Source organism: Rhinolophus hipposideros (genome assembly GCF_964194185.1).
Source record: "Rhinolophus hipposideros genome assembly, chromosome: 8".
In the NCBI taxonomy this organism is placed as follows: Eukaryota; Metazoa; Chordata; class Mammalia; order Chiroptera; family Rhinolophidae; genus Rhinolophus; species Rhinolophus hipposideros.
The window spans coordinates 57,994,343-58,013,201 of NC_138054.1; the positions used below are offsets into that span (position 1 = coordinate 57,994,343).

At 38.1% G+C, this 18,859-nt stretch overlaps 1 protein-coding gene across 5 annotated transcripts in view; it reads right to left on the bottom strand.

Annotated features, from left to right (window-relative positions):
- Positions 1-18,859, bottom strand: part of SCP2 (sterol carrier protein 2) — a 99,247-nt gene that overhangs the window by 34,185 nt on the left and 46,203 nt on the right. For all 5 annotated transcript variants that reach the window (XM_081056111.1, XM_081056115.1, XM_081056112.1 and 2 more), the window contains 2 exons: positions 18,744-18,851; positions 354-507 (listed from right to left, as the gene is read on the bottom strand). In XM_081056111.1, the coding sequence (XP_080912237.1) occupies positions 354-507; positions 18,744-18,851 (262 nt within the window). The remainder of the gene's footprint in view (positions 1-353; positions 508-18,743; positions 18,852-18,859) is intronic.

Sequence of the window (18,859 nt, forward strand, 5' to 3'; positions counted from 1 at the left end):
GACTATGGGGAGAAAGCAAACTGCAGGAAAGGAAATAAAAAAGTGACTTCCTAAATTAAAACTTCTCAAGTTGGCAGGGCTGAGACGGGCGCCCAGACAGCTGCGGCTTCTAGTTCAGCTCTTTTTGTGACTGTGCCGCCTCCTCTTTGAACAAAATTTTCCTAAAGCTGATGAAGTTTAAAAGTTAATGGTCAGTTTTAAAGTTTTAAAGCCATGCTACTAAAGCACAGTAATGAGATACTTATTCTTGGAGGACTAAGACAATAAAATTAGGACTTGTGACGTGTAAAACGTCATCAGCTGTGAAAAGTCAGAAGGATTCCTTGCCGGACAAAACACAGAATGCCACTTACCTGGCAGCTTCGGGGAAACCCATCTTGTAGAGCGTGACAACTGCAGCTCCTCCAAGGCCTAAATTATGCTGCAGAGCAACCTTTGCACCAGGAACCTGTCTTTTCCCGGCTTCCCCCCTCAGCTGCCAGCAGAGCTCGGCGCACTGGGCCAGGCCTAACAAGTCGAACACAGAGCAGTCAGATTCTGTCGGTTTGCAGAGTTGCTCAACAGCTTTCTCAAGCCAGACAAGTGCTAACATTGAATCGTGACTTTTAATGAAAGCATTTAATTAAGCCGAGACAATGTTCGCTTAAATATAACTTTTCTTAAAATCACTGATGGCTTTGCACCTAGTTTTCTTCCCCTAAGTCATCTCTGTATTTAGACAACATCTAGGCTGAAGAAATTCTGTGCTCTTTAAATTTATCCCACCTGTCTGTCGTTTTCTGGCTATTGGAAAGAGAAAACACTGACTATAGACAGTTCTCTAGCCCAGGCAAACAGCATAAAAATAATTAAATTTTACCATTTTTATGCATCAAAAGAAAATCTAGGATTTCATTTTCCCTCAAAAAATTTAGTTGGTATGGGGAATTTTCCCATGATTTTCCCTAAATAGTTCCCAATAAGAATGAACTGTTCTCCAAACCTGTACATAGCTATTCATACGAATAACTGGATTCACAAGAATAGCTTTTATCCCCTGGATTATAAAATCAAAGATTCTTAGAGCTGAACAAAACGTAATCATGTAAGCACTGAGAAACTGTAATAGTAAATAATTTGTGAACGGTCACAAAGCAGGCTAATTCCAGAGTTGAGATTAGAACATGTGTCTTCTCTGATTTCCATTTGTTTATCTTTCTACCAGACCAGCTATTCAAGGATAGCTGAGATAAGAATGTTCTATCAGGATAGACTGGTTTCCTCCTCCCGGAGGCAGAGCTTCACTGCTGTACTTACAATGTCTGTTCTTCCACCCACACACCCAATCACACCTTCTGATTCCTGAGTACCTGTGACACTGTCCTACATAAACCCCACCCTCCTCAAGAAATTTAAATGCCACTTCTCATTTCCAAGCAGTTTCTATGTACTTACAGAATATATAAAACACTTTTAAAACAGGGAACTTGACACCCTGTAATAATTTTATGAATTATGAACATTTTGAATATTAATTAGGAAGGTCATAGTGAATGATTTTACTAATATATGCAAACTTTGGGGCAATCAATTTTACTAGAAATCTGCCATATAAAAAGCTTAAACATTTAATAAATACGTAACACAAAAAGGATTCAAACTGGTCTTATATACACATGGGTAGAGAAACACTGCTAGTTTTCTTTACAAAAAAATATAGTTTACAAATATTTGAGAAAATATTCAACCTCACTTTGATCAAATCAAACAGCAAGATACCATTTTTAACCAACCAAATTGTAAGGATGTTTACAAATGGGACTAATCTAATCAGAGCTGGGGAGACTATAGTAAAATAGCCCCTTCCATAAAGTACTGGTGAAAGGTCTAACCAATACAACGTTTTTGAAAAGTAAGGTATAAAAATTATTAAGCGCCTTTAAAATGCCTTGAAAACCATTCTATGGTTTTCTATGGAAATAATCAATTATTTCCTATGGAAACAATCAAGTGCAGCGGTTTAGAACACGCTTCCCAAAATGTGCCACTTTAGCATGTGAACTATTCTGAACTGAAGACAATCAAGACCCTGCAGGCTCATGAGAAACATTTACTTCTCCCTTAAAGATTTAAATTAGGGGCCTTCCCCATAATAAAAGTTATCACCAAAAATAACTGTTTTTTGACCTATCTACATGTCATGGCAAACTACTAATTACTGAACATCTGCTATTCTTATTGTCTTGCAATGACCTCTCTCCCCTCTGAAGGTCCAAGACACCTTACTCATCCTTAGCTCAGAATGTCATACATACCTCATTTTCCCTTTCTGTCTTTGAACCTCTCATGTATGTGAGGTCCCTGACTCTCTCATGTATGTGAAGCTCCCATGCATACATATGTAATTCAATTTGGTCATTTTCGCTTGTTAATCTGTTTCATATAGATTTAATTATTAAATCTATATATGGTACACTGAGATAAATCTCTACTCATGATCTGCCTAACTCACATATGGCAAAAAAAAAAAAAAGGTGGACGAAGGAAACAAACATCCACATTATCAACTTATTTTCTTGTAATTTATTTGCTTTTGACAAAAAATGAGTGTCTGTGGGAAAACACAGTGATCGTTTGAGCTTTCTGGGTGTTTACCTTCAGAATAAACTGGTGTTTCTTATATTTCTAAAATCTAGATCTGTAAAGGGCCTCAGAAATCCCTTGCAAAGAAGACACGTCAGACAGTCATAAAAGCATAAACTATTTGATCATATTTTTTAAAAAATGTTCCTTCCTTGGATAACTCCTGGCACTACAATGAAAACCATGTTTTTCCTCTGCCTGGAAAAAAGAAACTATCAAACATGAATGCTATAAATTGTGGATGGGCATAGGAATGGGCATCCTGTCAAAGCAAAATATTCAAATAGCAATGCCTTTCTTATAGTCTCTTAAGAAGGGGAAAAAAATGTTTTTAACTTCGTTATATCATTTTACTACCACCTTGCTGCAAAAATTTCCTAACAAGAGGGTCAATCTTTTTATATAAAAACAATTAGCCTAGGACTCAGTTACGTAGATAAATAGTCTGGTTGCTACTGAAAATAAACCATTCAAACATGTATCAAGCACTCCACTAAGTACTGAACATTCAAATTCACAGTGTAATATATAGTGCTAATAAAGGTAAGTACTAAATGCTGTGGAAAACCACAGAATGGAAACACTAACAAGGGGTAACATCTTGAGATGTTACCTTAAGTCTTCCTTCTGCTAACTCAAACCTATAACTCTTCCTATAACATTAAGACAGCCAAGTACAAAGAAGTCATAATTCAGCCTTAGTTTCAAATTAGACATCTAAAAGCCTTAGCATAAAATAACATAAAAAGGTATTCTATTATTGGAACCCAACTGTTTTAAAACGAAAAGGTTTGTTGAGTTTCAGGGGGCAAAAAGCTTTAATGGACTTAACATATAAAGAAGGATGAGTATTTATGTAACAGCACTTTTTCCCTCCAAAAGTTATAAAATTATCAACCTAGAATGCTACCAAATGTAAAATACCATTCAAAAACCAAAATATAAAGACATTTTCAGACATATGAAGTTGAATTTGTCACATACTGCAACATCCACATTGTAAGAAATGTTAAAGGAAGTCCTTTAGGCATAAGAAAAATGATAGCAGATGGAAATACGGATTTACACAAAGGAATGAAGAGCACTGAAAGTGGTAATTACATGAGTAAATACATAAGTCTATTTCTTATTGTTTAAATCTCTTTAAAAGATACTGATTGTTTAAACAAAAATAGTAATTTATTGTGGGGTTTTATAACATATGTAAAAAAGTCACAATAGTATTATAAGACTCAACAGGAAAAATGAAGTATACTACTGTAAGGTTCTTTTACTATTAGTGAAGTGGTATAATATCATTTGAAGATAGACTATAATAAAAAATAAAGATAAAATGGAGTCATAAAATAAACCCAAAATGTGGTTTAAAAAAAAGGAAAAGGGGAATGAAGAGCAGCTGGGACAAAAAGAACACAAATAGCCACACAGATTCAAATATAACCATATTAATAATCACATCAAATGTCAATGGTCTAAATACCCCAATTAAAGGCAGAGATTGTCAGAGTGGAGAGAGAAAAAAGCAAGACTCAACTAAATGCTGCCAATGTACTTTAAGTACAAAGTCACAAACAGTGAAAAGCAAAAAGATGGGAAAAAGTGTGGCAATATGGCAGAACAGAAAAAAAAAGATAGAAAAAGATATACCATGTTAAGACTAGTTAAAATCTGAGTGGCAATATTAAATCAGCCAAAGTAGATTTCAGAGCAAAGACTAGCCAGGGAAAGAAGGCTATTTCATAATGATAAAGGGGAGAATATAAAACTGTCTTTATTTCAGTTTGATTGTCTATATAGAAAACTTGAAGGAGTTTTTAAAAAGCTGCTAGAATTAAGTGAGTTTTAGCAATGATGTGAGATGAATATTGAAAATTTTATTGTATTTTTACATACTAGCAAGGACAAATGGAAATTGAAACAATACCACTTACAGTAGCATCAAAACTGTAAGATACTTAGGGATAAATCTGACGAAAGATGTGCAAGACCTGTACAGTGAGAACTATTAATATATTCCTGAGAAAAGTTAAAGACCATATATATATATATATATATATATACATATATACATACACATACTGTCGTGCAGGGTCTCAGCTCCCACTCCCCGCCCAAGAACGCAGGACACGGTAAGGCCAAAAAGGAACACCCATGGAGCCATAAGTAGGGGAGTCAAACCAATATATTCTCGCTGGAGGCTTGGCTGGAGACACAGGAAGCAGGATCTACATAATCTGCCTAACAGCAGTCCGCGCTTGCCAGCCACCATCTTCTCGCTAGCCCCCATTCCTCTTCTGCTAGCGTAGCCACAGCCGTTATATTAGTGGCCAATGGCCTACGGGTTACAGCTGACGGCCAACTAGCCACAGCTGCTGGCATCTGATCACAGTTGATGGCCATTTACTACCCGAGCCAGCACCTTTCTATGTGAGGCCGAGAGCCTGGAAACTGCTTTTTGGGGTTTTGTCCCCACACTCCACCCCTACAGGGTCTCGCCTCACAATCTACGCGACAAGCGTCTTCTGCGAGGGGCCCTGTGCAAGGAGCCTGGAGGTGAATGCACTATCCTGAACACAGCCAGGCTCTCTGGGCACAGCCAGGGTTTCTCAGGGCACCACCAGTACTTCTGGGCACAGCCAGACATCCTGGGCTTCTTAGGGTACCACCTGTTTTCCCTGGGCACAGCCAGGTTTTCTCGGCACCACCACAGTACTTCTGGGCACAGCCAGACTTCCTGGGCTTCTTAGGGTACCACCAGTCTCCCCGGGCACAGCCAGAGTTTCTCAGGGCACTGCCACTCTCTCTGGACACAGCCAGACTTCCTGGACACAGCCAGGGCCTCTCAGGGCACTGCCACTCTCTCTGGACACAGCCAGACTTCCTGGACACAGCCAGGGCCTCTCAGGGCACTGCCACTCTCTCTGGACACAGCCAGACTTCCTGGACACAGCCAGGGCCTCAGGGCACTGCCACTCTCTCTGGACACAGCCAGACTTCCTGGACACAGCCAGGGCCTCTCAGGGCACTGCCACTCTCTCTGGACACAGCCAGACTTCCTGGACTCAGCCAGGGCCTCAGGGCACTGCCACTCTCTCTCTGGGCCTCTCGGGGTACTGTGCTGGAACAACAGCGGCTCACATCAAGGTGCTTACATATTATCAATGGCGGCCAGTCAAGACACAAAAGCAAACATCAAACCAGTCCCACTACATGGTGGTATGTTCCCAAACAGTCAAGCGTCCATTAAATTAGGGATGGAAGGCAATTCCCCATAGTCCATAGTCATTCGCCAGGGCTGTCCTGGGGGTGAGGGATAACCTTGACCTCACCCTCATCTCCCACGGAGGACTCAGCAAGCATTTCCTCCTGGGACTAAAAGTCCTGCATCCGGGCTGCCTCAGCAAGCAGTTCCCAGCCCACAGGGCGGCAACAACCTTCGCTTTCTCCGCTTTCTCTGGCCTCTGCTGGTTGGGGAACCATCCACGTCTTTCCACCCCTCCACGGGAATCGAGCTCTCCGGCAGCTGCTCCTCCTGGTCTTCCTCAGACTGAGCTTTCATACGCACAAACTGCTCCACTGCCCTTCGGAAAGCTTTGGCCAGCACCGTATCCTGCCTACCACGCCAAGTGTCACGCAGGGGACCCTGCTCGCTGCGCCATTTGTCGTGCAGGGTCTCAGCTCCCACTCCCCGCCCAAGAACGCAGGACACGGTAAGGCCAAAAAGGAACACCCATGGAGCCATAAGTAGGGGAGTCAAACCAATATATTCTCGCTGGAGGCTTGGCTGGAGACACAGGAAGCAGGATCTACATAATCTGCCTAACAGCAGTCCGCGCTTGCCAGCCACCATCTTCTCGCTAGCCCCCATTCCTCTTCTGCTAGCGTAGCCACAGCCGTTATATTAGTGGCCAATGGCCTACGGGTTACAGCTGACGGCCAACTAGCCACAGCTGCTGGCATCTGATCACAGTTGATGGCCATTTACTACCCGAGCCAGCACCTTTCTATGTGAGGCCGAGAGCCTGGAAACTGCTTTTTGGGGTTTTGTCCCCACACATACATACACATATGTATATACATATATACATATGTGTATATATATGTAATATTTGTTCATGCATCAGAAGACTCACTATTATTCAGCTGTTAATTCTCCCCCAAATTATATTCTGCCTTGTATTATAATTGTGTTTTTACAATATCTGCCTCTTCTATGCTTCCTGAGGGCCATGATTCCTGAGGGCCTTGTGTATCATAGCCCTAGTTGTCAAACCTGGCTGTGCCTGAGAAGCTCTTGGAGGAACAGAATTCTTAAAAACAGATTATTAGGATCATCCAGACCTAGGAATCAGAATTTCCAAGAGTATTCCAAAGGCAGGAATGTATACGAGTATTTTAAAAGCTACAGGAGATTCTGTATCAGTAAACTTTTTTAAAAATATTAAAAAGTAAATATTTGAGAACCTGTTACCTACAGCACCTAATGATAAGGTGGACACGTGAGCATTTGTTGAACTTTCATGAACTGAAAAATGGAAGATCAGGACCTAAATTAGGTTGAAGCCTGTGGGGACAGAGCCCCAGAAAGCAGTTTCCAGCCCCAGAAAGCAGTTACCTCGGCCTCATGTGGAGAGGTGCTGGCTCAGATAGCGGATGGCCGTCAGCTGTGGCTGGTTGGCCATCAGCTGTAGCCATTAAGCCGTTGGTCACTGATATAACTGCTGCGGCTATGGAGGGGAGCCGAGGAGAGTGAAGGAGGAGACTGAAGGAGACTGAAGGAGAGTAAGGAGAGTCCAGGAGAGTTGGTCGGTTGGCAGCAAAGCGGACAGCAGGTTGCACGTCGTGTAAACCCAGCCTCCAGTGAGACCATAGTGGTATGACTTCCCTACCTATGGCTCCGTGGGTGTTCCTTTTTGGCCTCACCATGTCCTGCGTTCTTATGTGGGGAGTGGGAGCAGAGACCCCGCAGGCCGCCCCGCCGGACACCCCGCATGACAAATGGTGCAGCAGCAGGGTCCCCCGCACGACAAAGCCATACTGGAAAAGCACTAAATGTCAGGCTGAATTGGTACAAAAGGCCAAACTAAATAACCAACTTCTAGCTTCAAAGCAACAATCCCTTATGAGACGCTTTATCTCAAAGGCACTTAGCATGCATCACAGACATTAGCATGCATTTTCAGAGACAGTTAAGAATATGCTAAAGTCAAATTTTACTTATTCATTTTAATCACATGTTCAGTAAGTGTTGGACAATATATGTGAAAGCCCTTTAAAACTTGTAATAAAATATGATGATATTATTTGGGCACTAATTTGTTTTTTATCCTACGACCATTGCAAAGTAAAACAAAACCAAACTGGGATTTAATGTGATCTTTCTGACTGGAAAATCTAATATTTTTAAACTGACAGTGAACAAAAGAATATTCAATTCAAATGCTTAAATCTACCTTCTGTTATGGGTATTGCTATGGCAGCTAGTTTTTCATGCAGATCTGAACAAGTTAAAATCAGAAACCAATACCCTGGAACTTTAATTTTAAAGCAAATTCTCCAATACTGAGTTTCCACCACAGTAGCAATATCTTACAATTAAACTAATACCATTTATAGAAGAAAACTTTACATCTCACCACCCATCTTAACTCAGCATGTTTTGGAAGCACTTACTCGACTATTTTCTGATTCTCTTAGGATCCTATTGCAGTTTGTTTTACAAGTAACTAGGGCAAAAATATTTAAACTACTCAGAGCTGTCATTCTGAAATATTTTCCAGAAGTCTGAATTCTTTCTTGGACTACAACTAAATGGCCATGTGTCAGATTTACTTGAAATATATCCAAATCAAGTAAACATTTACTCTTTAATAATTCCTCATCCTTATTCAGACTACCAATGAAGTCATCAAGATTTATAAGTTTTTCCTCGAAAATACTACACTACCACTAAACACTATCCCTCAAAGACTAAAGATAAGAGGAAAATTTGACTAACAGTGTAGACTCAAACAAATATTGGAAAGAGTTTTCAAAAGATAACTGTAGAAGGTGTGAGTCTCTCTTTGAAGTATTTTTAAAAATGGACAAATTCTCTCTTCCTGAGGTGTTTTAGGTTAGCTTTTTAGTGCCCGGGGGGGGAAAAACAGTATAATCAGCCAAGACTGGCAAAATTGTTTATATATGATACAAATAAAATCCAGTGTTGACAAGATTTTAGAAAAAAGAGGCATTCTCATGTTCTGTTGTTAGGAATACACATTGATATAAAATTGTTTGAAGAAAATTTGGCCAAATATATGGTGATGGAAAAACTGACACTGGGTGGTGAACACACCATGGGATTTATAGATGATGTAATACAGAATTGTACACCTGAAATCTATGTAACTTTACTAACAATTGTCACCCCATTAAACTTTAATTAAAAAAAAAGAAAATTTGGCAATATCCACCAATTTTTAAATATATACCAGCCTTTCATATAGTGAGTCCGCTGTTTGGAATTCATCCTATGGATATTCTTGCAAAAGTACACAATGGCACAGGGATGCTTGCTGCAGCATTGTTTGTAACAACAAACTTCACAGAACCCATATGTCTACAGATAAGTGAATAACTAGGTAAATTTCTTATAGTGAGAATCTACGCAGGCAAGAAAAAGAATAAAGAATATCTATAAATGATAATATAAGATTTTTAAGATGTAAGTAAAAAAGAAGTCTACAATGTGATAAATATATACATATACACACATACATACAGAAAGACTGTATAAACACACATATACATATGTAATTGTAAAAGCATAACCATTTTTTTGGAAAAATACAAAAGAAATATTAAAAAGGGTTGACTCTAAGGAATAGAACTAAGGGTAAAGGGGAAGAGAAAGACTTGTTAAATGTTAAAATTTGTTACCCAACTATAATATTAAAAAGCATACGATAACACTTTAGAGAACTATCTGGCAGTTTTTTTATAAAGTTAAATATATATCTGCCCCATGACCCAGCAATTCCACTCTGAATGATTTACGCAAAAGAAATGCAAAAGATTATGTCCATAAATAGACTTGTACAAAGAGGTTCATAGCAGCCTTATTATAATAACCTCAAACAGGAAGAATTCAAATGTCCATTAATAGGAGAATGGATAACTAAACTCCATTATATTTAAATAATGGAATACTACTTAGCAATAAAAAAGAATGAACTACTGATACAAGAAAAATGTGGATGAATCTTACATTCTACAGAGTGAAAGAAGCCAGACACAAAAGAGTACATATACACACTACATGATTCCATTTATATGAACTTCTAGGATCAGCCAAACTAATCTACCATGATAGAAGTAAAAACATCTTAGCTTGGTTGTGGGGAAGGGGGTTGGAAGTGGGGAGAGGTGTTTGAGGGAAGCCAGGAATTTACTGGAAATAGACACAATGGAACTTTCTGGGGTGACAGAAATGTTCTACATCTTGTTTTGGCTGGTAGTTTCATGGATGTATATAATTGTCAAAATCAATCATCCATTCAAAGCTTACAATTCAATGGTTTTTAGTATATTCATAGATATGTGCAATCATAACCACAATCAATTTTAGGGCAAATTTAGGTATCTCATACTCTTTGGCTACCACTCAGCCACCTTCCCTAGTCCTAAGTAACTAATCCATTTTCTGTATAGATTTGCCTATTCTGGACATTTCACATAAACGGAATCATACAATATGTGGTCTTTGTGACTGCCTTCTTTCACTTAGCAAAATGTTTTCAAGGTTCATCTATATTGCAGCATATGTAGGTACTTCATTTCTTTTATGACCAAAAAACATTCCATTGTATGAATGAATATACCACATTTTGTTTAACCATTCATCAGCTGATGACAGACATCTGGGTTTTTTCCATCTTTGGGCTTGCTACTATAAACAATTGTATTTTTGTGAGAACTATACATTTCATTACATGAACATTATGCCTCAATTTTAACAAAGAATATGGATTTGAAAAATCATATTGTTACTACAAAGCATGATTTCTGAGTATTTTAGTGGGTGGCAGGAGAAAAATATCTCAGAATGGCAAACAAGACAATTATAATAAAAACACGTTATTTCAGAGGAGAAAAAAAGTATGTCAGTGAAAGCAACTAACTGAAATGTTGCATTCATCCCCTGAAGAAACAGAAGTTTCCCACCGTGTTTCCCCAAAAATAAGACCTAACCGGAAAATCAGCTCTAGCATGATTTTTCAGAATGACATCCCCTGAACATAAGCCCTAATGCATCTTTCAGAGCAAAAATTAATATAAGACCAGGTCTTATTTTCAGGGAAACATGGTATATGAAAGGGAGGAAGCTGTCTAAAAGGAGATTTTAAATCACTGTTCTCACTCAAACAGTGACTCTTTTAGGGCTTCAATTACCCTACCACAGAAATATTTATTATCATTCTGACTTCTCTATGTCCCATTAGCAACAAAATCAACATTGACGTATGACCTAATTCTTTTGCTGTATAAAGGAAACTATTTAGTCTATTTACCAAAGGCATAAAAATAGTTTTAAAATAATGTCTGTGTAGCATTGGGCACAATATTTACATAGAGATATTAATGCCTTGCAGCTGTCATACTAGTAGGAAAATTATTTACAAATTAAAGAATGTTGTTTTCCTGAAATGGTTATAAATTATTTTTCATACTGTGAAACAAACAAGGGCTTTATTACTAGCAATAAACGTTATGGCTTCCTTTTTGTAGAAACGGTAGGAGGAGAATACTAGTAATTATTCTGTTCCTACTCTGTTTTGGGGACGCTGCTATATATTTACATACACATATTTCCTCAATTAACCCACAAAACAACCCTAAAAGGTAGATTTTATTCCCATTTTACAAAAAAAGAAAAAACAAATAAACAAACAAAAAGCTAGGATCAACAAAGCTATATAATGAGAAAAGTGAAGAGGCTAAGACCAAATCCAAAACTTCATTTATACACAACACATACTGGCAAAATGAGGTACATACCCTACCCCGCCCTTTCCATTCACAGCCACTACTCCTAGAATTAACTATTGTTGCTACTTTCTCACTTCTAATTCTTTCCAAATTCCCATGTGTTTCCATGTATAACATTTTGCTAAAATTGCTCCAAGTTTGCCAATGACTTGATAATAGTCAAAAACAAAGGATACGTCTCACTCTTCATTGATCTAACTCTTCTGGCCTGACCTCTTACTTTGGAAACACTCTCCTCTCAGGATAACTGACCATTTCTTCTCATTATCTTACAGGTCTCTTCTTCTCCCCCTACACCTTTAACATTTATACCCCCTAGGGTTTTATCCTTGATCTTTGTGCTGGATTTGCCAACATGATATTCCCCATAGCATTTCTTTCCTCTGATTAAGCTGCTCATTTAATAGCCTCAACGGATGGAATGAAGGAATGAACTCCTGCTTATAGCATTCACTGGGGTTACCATGTATTCTGTCACCCTGACGCAGTTGGTCTGATAGAAAAACTATAATGGTGCCAGCAACACTTTGTAAGGCGAGGGTAATAACCTCTAAAATAGGAAAATGCTCTGAATCAATGATGCTGTTTCTCCACAGCCAGGATACACAACTCTCCTGGGATTCAAAGGATGAGAGGGTAGTGGCTCCTCTCACTATTATCCCTACAGAACTGCTAGCAAAATTTTTACCTGCCATTCCAAAAACTTTGGACTCAGAAGTCTTAAACACAACAATGGTTCCACTGATCTGGAAGCAGAAGCTACCACCCGGCCACTTTGGGCTCTGCATTATACAGAACAGACAAAGGAGGGGATTCACTGACTAGCGTGATGGATCCTGATTATCATGGGAATATTGGGTTGCTATCACATGAGGACAAAAAGGATTAGCCTGGAACCCGAAAGATAATATGGGGTGCCTCTTAGTATTCCACGTCTTATAGTAAAAGTTAGCAAAACTTTGACTACGATAAATCCAAAGAAGCAGGACTGCTCATGGCACAGACTCTTTAGGAATGAAGTTTTGGGTCATATTACCAGGTAAAAAACTATGAATAAGGTGCTGGCTTGCTAAGGGCAAAAGAAATATGGAATGGGTAATGGAAAAAGGAATTGTAAACACCAGCTATAACCACTTACAAAGTTGCAGAAAACAAGACTTTATTTTCATTTTCTCTTCCATTATCTATCATCTAATATCAATGTATATTAACAGAGATAAACTTTTTAAAAAAATACACTTAATTTTTTAGAGCAGTTTTAGGTTCACAGCGGAAAGTACAGATAGTTCTCAGAGTCCTTGCCTCCACATATGCATAGCTTCCCGCACTAGCAACATCCTACCTCAGGTTGGTACATTTATTACAACTGATGACCCTACGGTGACACATTAGTACCACCCAAAGTCCATAGTTTACATTAGGGTTTCTCTTGGTGTTGTATATTCTATGACTGTATAGTACCATGTAGCTAATATTATAGCATCCTACAGCAGTTTCATTGCCCTAAAACTCTTCTGCCTATACATCCCTCCCTCTCCCCTACCTCCCTCTCCCCTAATCTCCGATCTCTTTACTGTTTCCACAGTTTTGCTTATTCCAAAATGTTACATAATTGAAATTATACAGTATGTAGGCTTTTTAGATTGGCTACTTTCACCAAGAAATATGCATTTAAGGTTCCTCCATGTCTTTTGTTGTTTTTTAATTAAGGTATGATTGACATATAACAAAGTTTCAGGTGTACAACATAGTGATTTGGTATTTGTATATATTGCAAAATGATCACCACAATAAGTCTGGTTAACCCTCCATGTCTTTTCATTGCTTGATAGCTAATTATCTGTTAGTGCTGATTAATATTGCATTGTCTGGATTACCACAGCTTATCCATTCATCTACTGAAGGACATTTTGGTTGCCTCCAAGTTTTGGCAATTATGAATATAGCTGCTATAAATATCCATGTACAAGTTTTATGTGGACATAAATTTTCAACTTGTTTGGGTAAACGCCAAGGAACACAATTGCTGAATCATATGGTAGGAGGATGTTTAGTTTTGCAGGAAATTGTCAGCATTTGGTGTTGTCAGCAGTTGGTATTTGGGCATTATAATACGTGTATAGTGATATCTCATTGTTTTAACTTACAACTCCCTAATAACATACAATGTTGAGGATTTTTCCATATGCTCATGTGCCATCTGTATATCTTCTTTGGTGTCTGTTTGGGTCTTTTGCCCACTTTTAAATCAGGTTGTTCATTTTCTTATTGTTTACATTTAAGAGTTCTTTGTATAGTTTAGATAACAGTCCCTTAGCAGATGTGTTTTTCGCAAATATTTTCTCCCAGTCTGTGGCTTGTCTTCTCATTCTCTTGAACTGTCTTTTTCATCCCTCTATTTCTCCATTATTTCCTTCTTTTGAGTTAAATAGGCATTTTCTAGTGTATCATTTTAATACTTTGTCATTTCTTTTACTACATACTTTTTAGTTATTTTCTTAGTGGTTGCTCTAGGGATTACAATTAACATCTTAATTTATAGCAATCTAGTTCAAATTAATGCTGACTTAATTTCAACAGTATTAAAAATATATGCTCCTATATAGCTCTGTTCCTTCCTTTGTGTTGTTATTGTCATACAAATTATATCTTCATGCAATGTATGCTTATCAACTCAGATTATCGCTTTATGCAACTATTTTAAATCAGATAGGAAGGGGAAAAGTGACAAAAAAAATACATATATTGTCTTTTTTTTTTTTAAGATTTTATTGGGGAAGGGCAACAGGACTTTATTGGGGAACAGTGTGTACTTCCAGGCCTTTTTCCAAGTCAAGTTGTTGTCCTTTCAATCTTAGTTGTGGAGGGTGCCATTCAGTTTCAAGTTGTTGTCCTTTCAGTCTTAGTTGTGGAGGGCTCAGATCAGCTCCAGGTCCAGTTGCCGTTACTAGTTGCAGGGGGCACAGCCCACCATCCCTTGCAGGACTCGAGGAGTTGAACCGGCAACCTTGTGGTTGAGAGGACGCATGCCAACCAACTGAGCCATCCAGGAGCTCAGTGGCAGCTCAGCTCAAGGTGCAGTGTTCAATCTTAGTTGCAGGGAGCAGAGCCCACCATCCCTTGTGGGACTTGAGGAGTTGAACTGGCAACCTTGTGGTTGAGAGCCCACTGGCTCATGTGGGAATAGAACCGGCAGCTTTCGGAGTCAGGAGCTCTAACCACTGGAGCCACCGGGCCGGCCCTATATTGTCTTTTATATTTACCAATGTAGTTACATTTACCAGTGCTCTTTATTTCCTCATGTGCTGTTTATTTCACTGTCGAGTGCTCTTTCATTTCAGTCTGAATGACTCTCTTATGGGGGAGGTTGGCTAGTGATAAATTCTCTCAGTTTTTGTTTACCTGGGAATGTCTTAATTTCTCCATTTTTTAAAGGATAGTTTCACTGAATACAGAACTCTTGATTGGTAGTTTCTTTCATCACACTGCCTCAATGGTTTCTGAAGAGAAATCTGCTGTTAAGTCTTACTGAGGATCCCTTGTATGCGAGGAGTCACTTCTCTGGTGTTGCTTTCAATATTCTCTGTCTTTTGCTTCCAACAGTTTGATTATGATGTGTTTAGGTGTGGATCTCTTTGAGGTCTTCCTACTTGAAGTTTGTTGAACTTCTTGGATATGTATATTAATGTTTTTCCTCAGGTTTGGGAGTTAGCAGCCCTTATTTCTTCAAATATTCTTTCTGCCCCTTTCTTTCCCTCCTCTCCTGGGACTATTATTATGCTTATGTTGCTATGCTTGCTTGTGTCCCATAGATCTCTGAGGCTCTGTTCATTTTTCTTTTCTTTTTTTTTTTTTTTTTAAAAATAGATTTCATTGGGGAAGGGGAACAGGACTTTATTGGGGAACAGTGTAAACTTTCAGGATTTTTTTCCAAGTCAAGTTGTTGTCCTTTCAATCTTAGTTGTGGAGGACGCAGCTCAGCTCCAGGTCCAGTTGCCGTTGCTAGTTGCAGGGGGCACAGCCCACCATCCCTTGCGGGAGTTGAACCGGCAACCTTGTGGTTGAGAGGCCACGCTCCAACCTACTGAGCCATCCAGGAGTTCAGCAGCTGCTCAGCTCAGCTCAAGGTGCTGTGTTCAATCTTAGTTGCCGGGGGCGCTGCCCACCATCCCTTGCGGGACTCGAGGAATTGAACTGGCAACCTTGTGGTTGGGAGCCCACTGGCCCATGTGGGAATCGAACCAGCAGCCTTCGGAGTTAGGAGCACAGAGCTCTAACCGCCTGAGCCACCGGGCCGGCCCCTGTTCATTTTTCTTCATTCTTTTTTGGTTTCTTTTCTGTTTCTCAGACTGGATGATCTCAATTGAACTATGTATCTTAAAGTTTGCTGATTTTTTTCTTCAGTTTGCTCAAATCTGGTGGTGAAGCCTCTAGGGAATTTTTCATGTCAGTTGTTATACTTCTTAACTCTAAAATTTATTTGGTTCTTTTCTAGAATTTCTATCTAGTAATTGATATTCTCTATTTCATGAAATATTGTTATACTTTCCTTTAGTTCTTTATATACAGTTTCCTTTAGTTCTTTGAACATACTTAAATAGCTATTTGAATTCCTTCTCTAGTAAATCCAATGTTTGGGCTACCTTAGTTTCTACTGATTGCCTTTATTTCCTGGGTTTAAGCCATACTTTCTTGTTTCTTTGTGTGTCTCATAGTTTTTTGTTGGAAGTCATACATTATAAATAATACAATGTGCCAATTTTAGAATCAGATTCTCCCCATTTCCCAGAGTTTGTTGTTGTTGGATCTAGTGACTTTTCCAAACTAATTATGTAAAGTCTATATTCTTTGTCACAATTAACCACTGGATTTTCTTCTCAGTTAGCTTAATGGTCAGCTAATGGCTGGACAGAGACTTCCTTAAATGCCTGGAACTAATAAGTGTCCCAGTCTTTGCTGAGGCTCTGTATATTGTGTTGAGGCACTCAGCCAGGCAGTTCAGAACTCCACCTTAGCCTTTACCTCCTTCTGCAGAGCCCCAAGGTTAGCCAGAGGTAGGAGCTTAGCATCTTCTCAGGTCTTTCCTGAGCATGCAAACAGCCTTGGGCATACACAGATCCTTACACATCTACTTGGTGTCCTAGATTCCCAGGAATATGTCACACCTTTTCAAAGCATCTCATGTATGTCTCATTCTCCAACTTTTTGTTTTAAGTTTTTTGGTTGGTTTGTTGTTTACCTCAATTGTTATTGGTACCTCAGGCAGCTATATTGTTAAATAGTTGCTGATTGTTCTTAACAGATAACTCTAGGGAAAATACTGTTTGTACGTGGCAAGTTCCAAGTCACGTTACATAAAAATAGGACTTTTGAGTAGGGTTTACTAGGAAACTGCCGGACAGGTCACAGAATGACAATTCTCTGAGAACGGGTTTTTGAAAGAGTTCCAACTGCATTCTGACTCCTCTAGTGCCAACAAGGCTATTAATGTTCACTATAATTGAACACTCTTGGTTTTCAAGGTTACCATAGAGCTGGGAAAGAGGGCATGGTGTTAGAGCAAGTCAAAATGCCACAAACCTTGCTGTTCTTACAGATTCACTTATTTGTTTTTCATAAATCTTCTCCCAGATTGTTGTAAACCTTTGGTTAATTTTCAAAGTTCTGAAAAAATGTTGCTCTTGACAATTTTTGCCAGTGTTCTTGGTACTTTTTAAAGGAGAGTATTTTCAGATGTTGTTATTTTGCCACTTCTAATGACATCACTCTCATTCCATTCATTTTTAGATTTCTTTGAAAGATATTAGATTGCTTAAAAATAATAATAAAAATAGATTGTGGGATTTATAATATATTTAGAAGTACAGGTATGAAAACAACAGCACAAAGAATATGAGGGGTAAATGAAAATATCCTGCTGTAAAAATCCCTTACATTATATGTCAAGTGGTATAACATTGTTTGAAGGTAAACTGTGGTAAATTAAAGATGCATATTGTAAACCCAAAGCAACCTCTAAAGAATAAAAAAAAGAAATAATTCAATAGAAGAGAGAAATAAAATATTAAAAAATACCCAATAAAAAGATAACATGAAAGAGAAAAAAAACAGACAAGACAAAAAACAAATAGCAAAGTGGCACATTATAGTGCAACGATCTGTGTGTACATATCTTACTACCTATCTCTCTTATTCTCCATCTATGTATGTACATCTATTAGGTTGGTAAAATAGTAATTGTGGTTTTTACAATTATTTTCAACCTTTTAGAACCGCAATTACTTTTGCACCAACCTAATATTTTTCTCTGCTAAATTATAAACTTACTAAATTTGAGTGATAAACAGAAATAAACCAAAGTTAATTGCTATCATGAATATACTATTAATTCTAACATCTCTATTTTGGAATCTGTGAAAATTTATCGTTTTACTTATTTAGTTAATTCATATATAAGACAATATGGAAAAATACAAAACTCACCTATCTATATAAAAATAAGTCACAGAATTTTAGTGCTAAGTTATTTTAGAAATTGCTTTGTATAATTTCTTCATTTTACAATTAAAGAAACTTAAGTTAAAGTGATTAATTGACTAATTGGTAATTAATCAAAACAGTAGCATGGCCAGTCAGCAGTAACAGCCATATTAAAATTCATATTTCGTAACTTCTAGTTCAGTTCTCTCAAGAGAAAAAAAAGTTTCCATGCAACACCAACCATATATACAACTATATATAAATAAAGTACTCACTTCAAATGATTCATAAATAGCTGGTCTAGCAAGATCTCGATTTAGAAATATCTTGTTAGTTAAGCTACATACCAATTTGAATATAATCAAACTTTTGAAAATATATCTTGTTGAAGTTAGCGTGGCAACTAATTTAAATTCTCATCAATTAATCAAGATCATTGAAGCGTACTATATTTGAAGGAAAATCAAAACATACTGTGACTAAACAATCATTTTAAAGCACTGCCTATCAAGTTCAGAGAATACAATCCTTCATTCAAATCAATGACTAATCATTCACACTTATTTTAAAATGATAACAAAAAAATGTATGAAACCTATGTGCAGTATTACCTGTAGCTCCCAGTGGGTGTCCTTTTGAAATTAATCCACCACTAGGATTTATGACCCACTTTCCTCCGTAAGTATTATCTCCTCTATCAACCAGTTTTCCGCCTTCCCCTATAGAA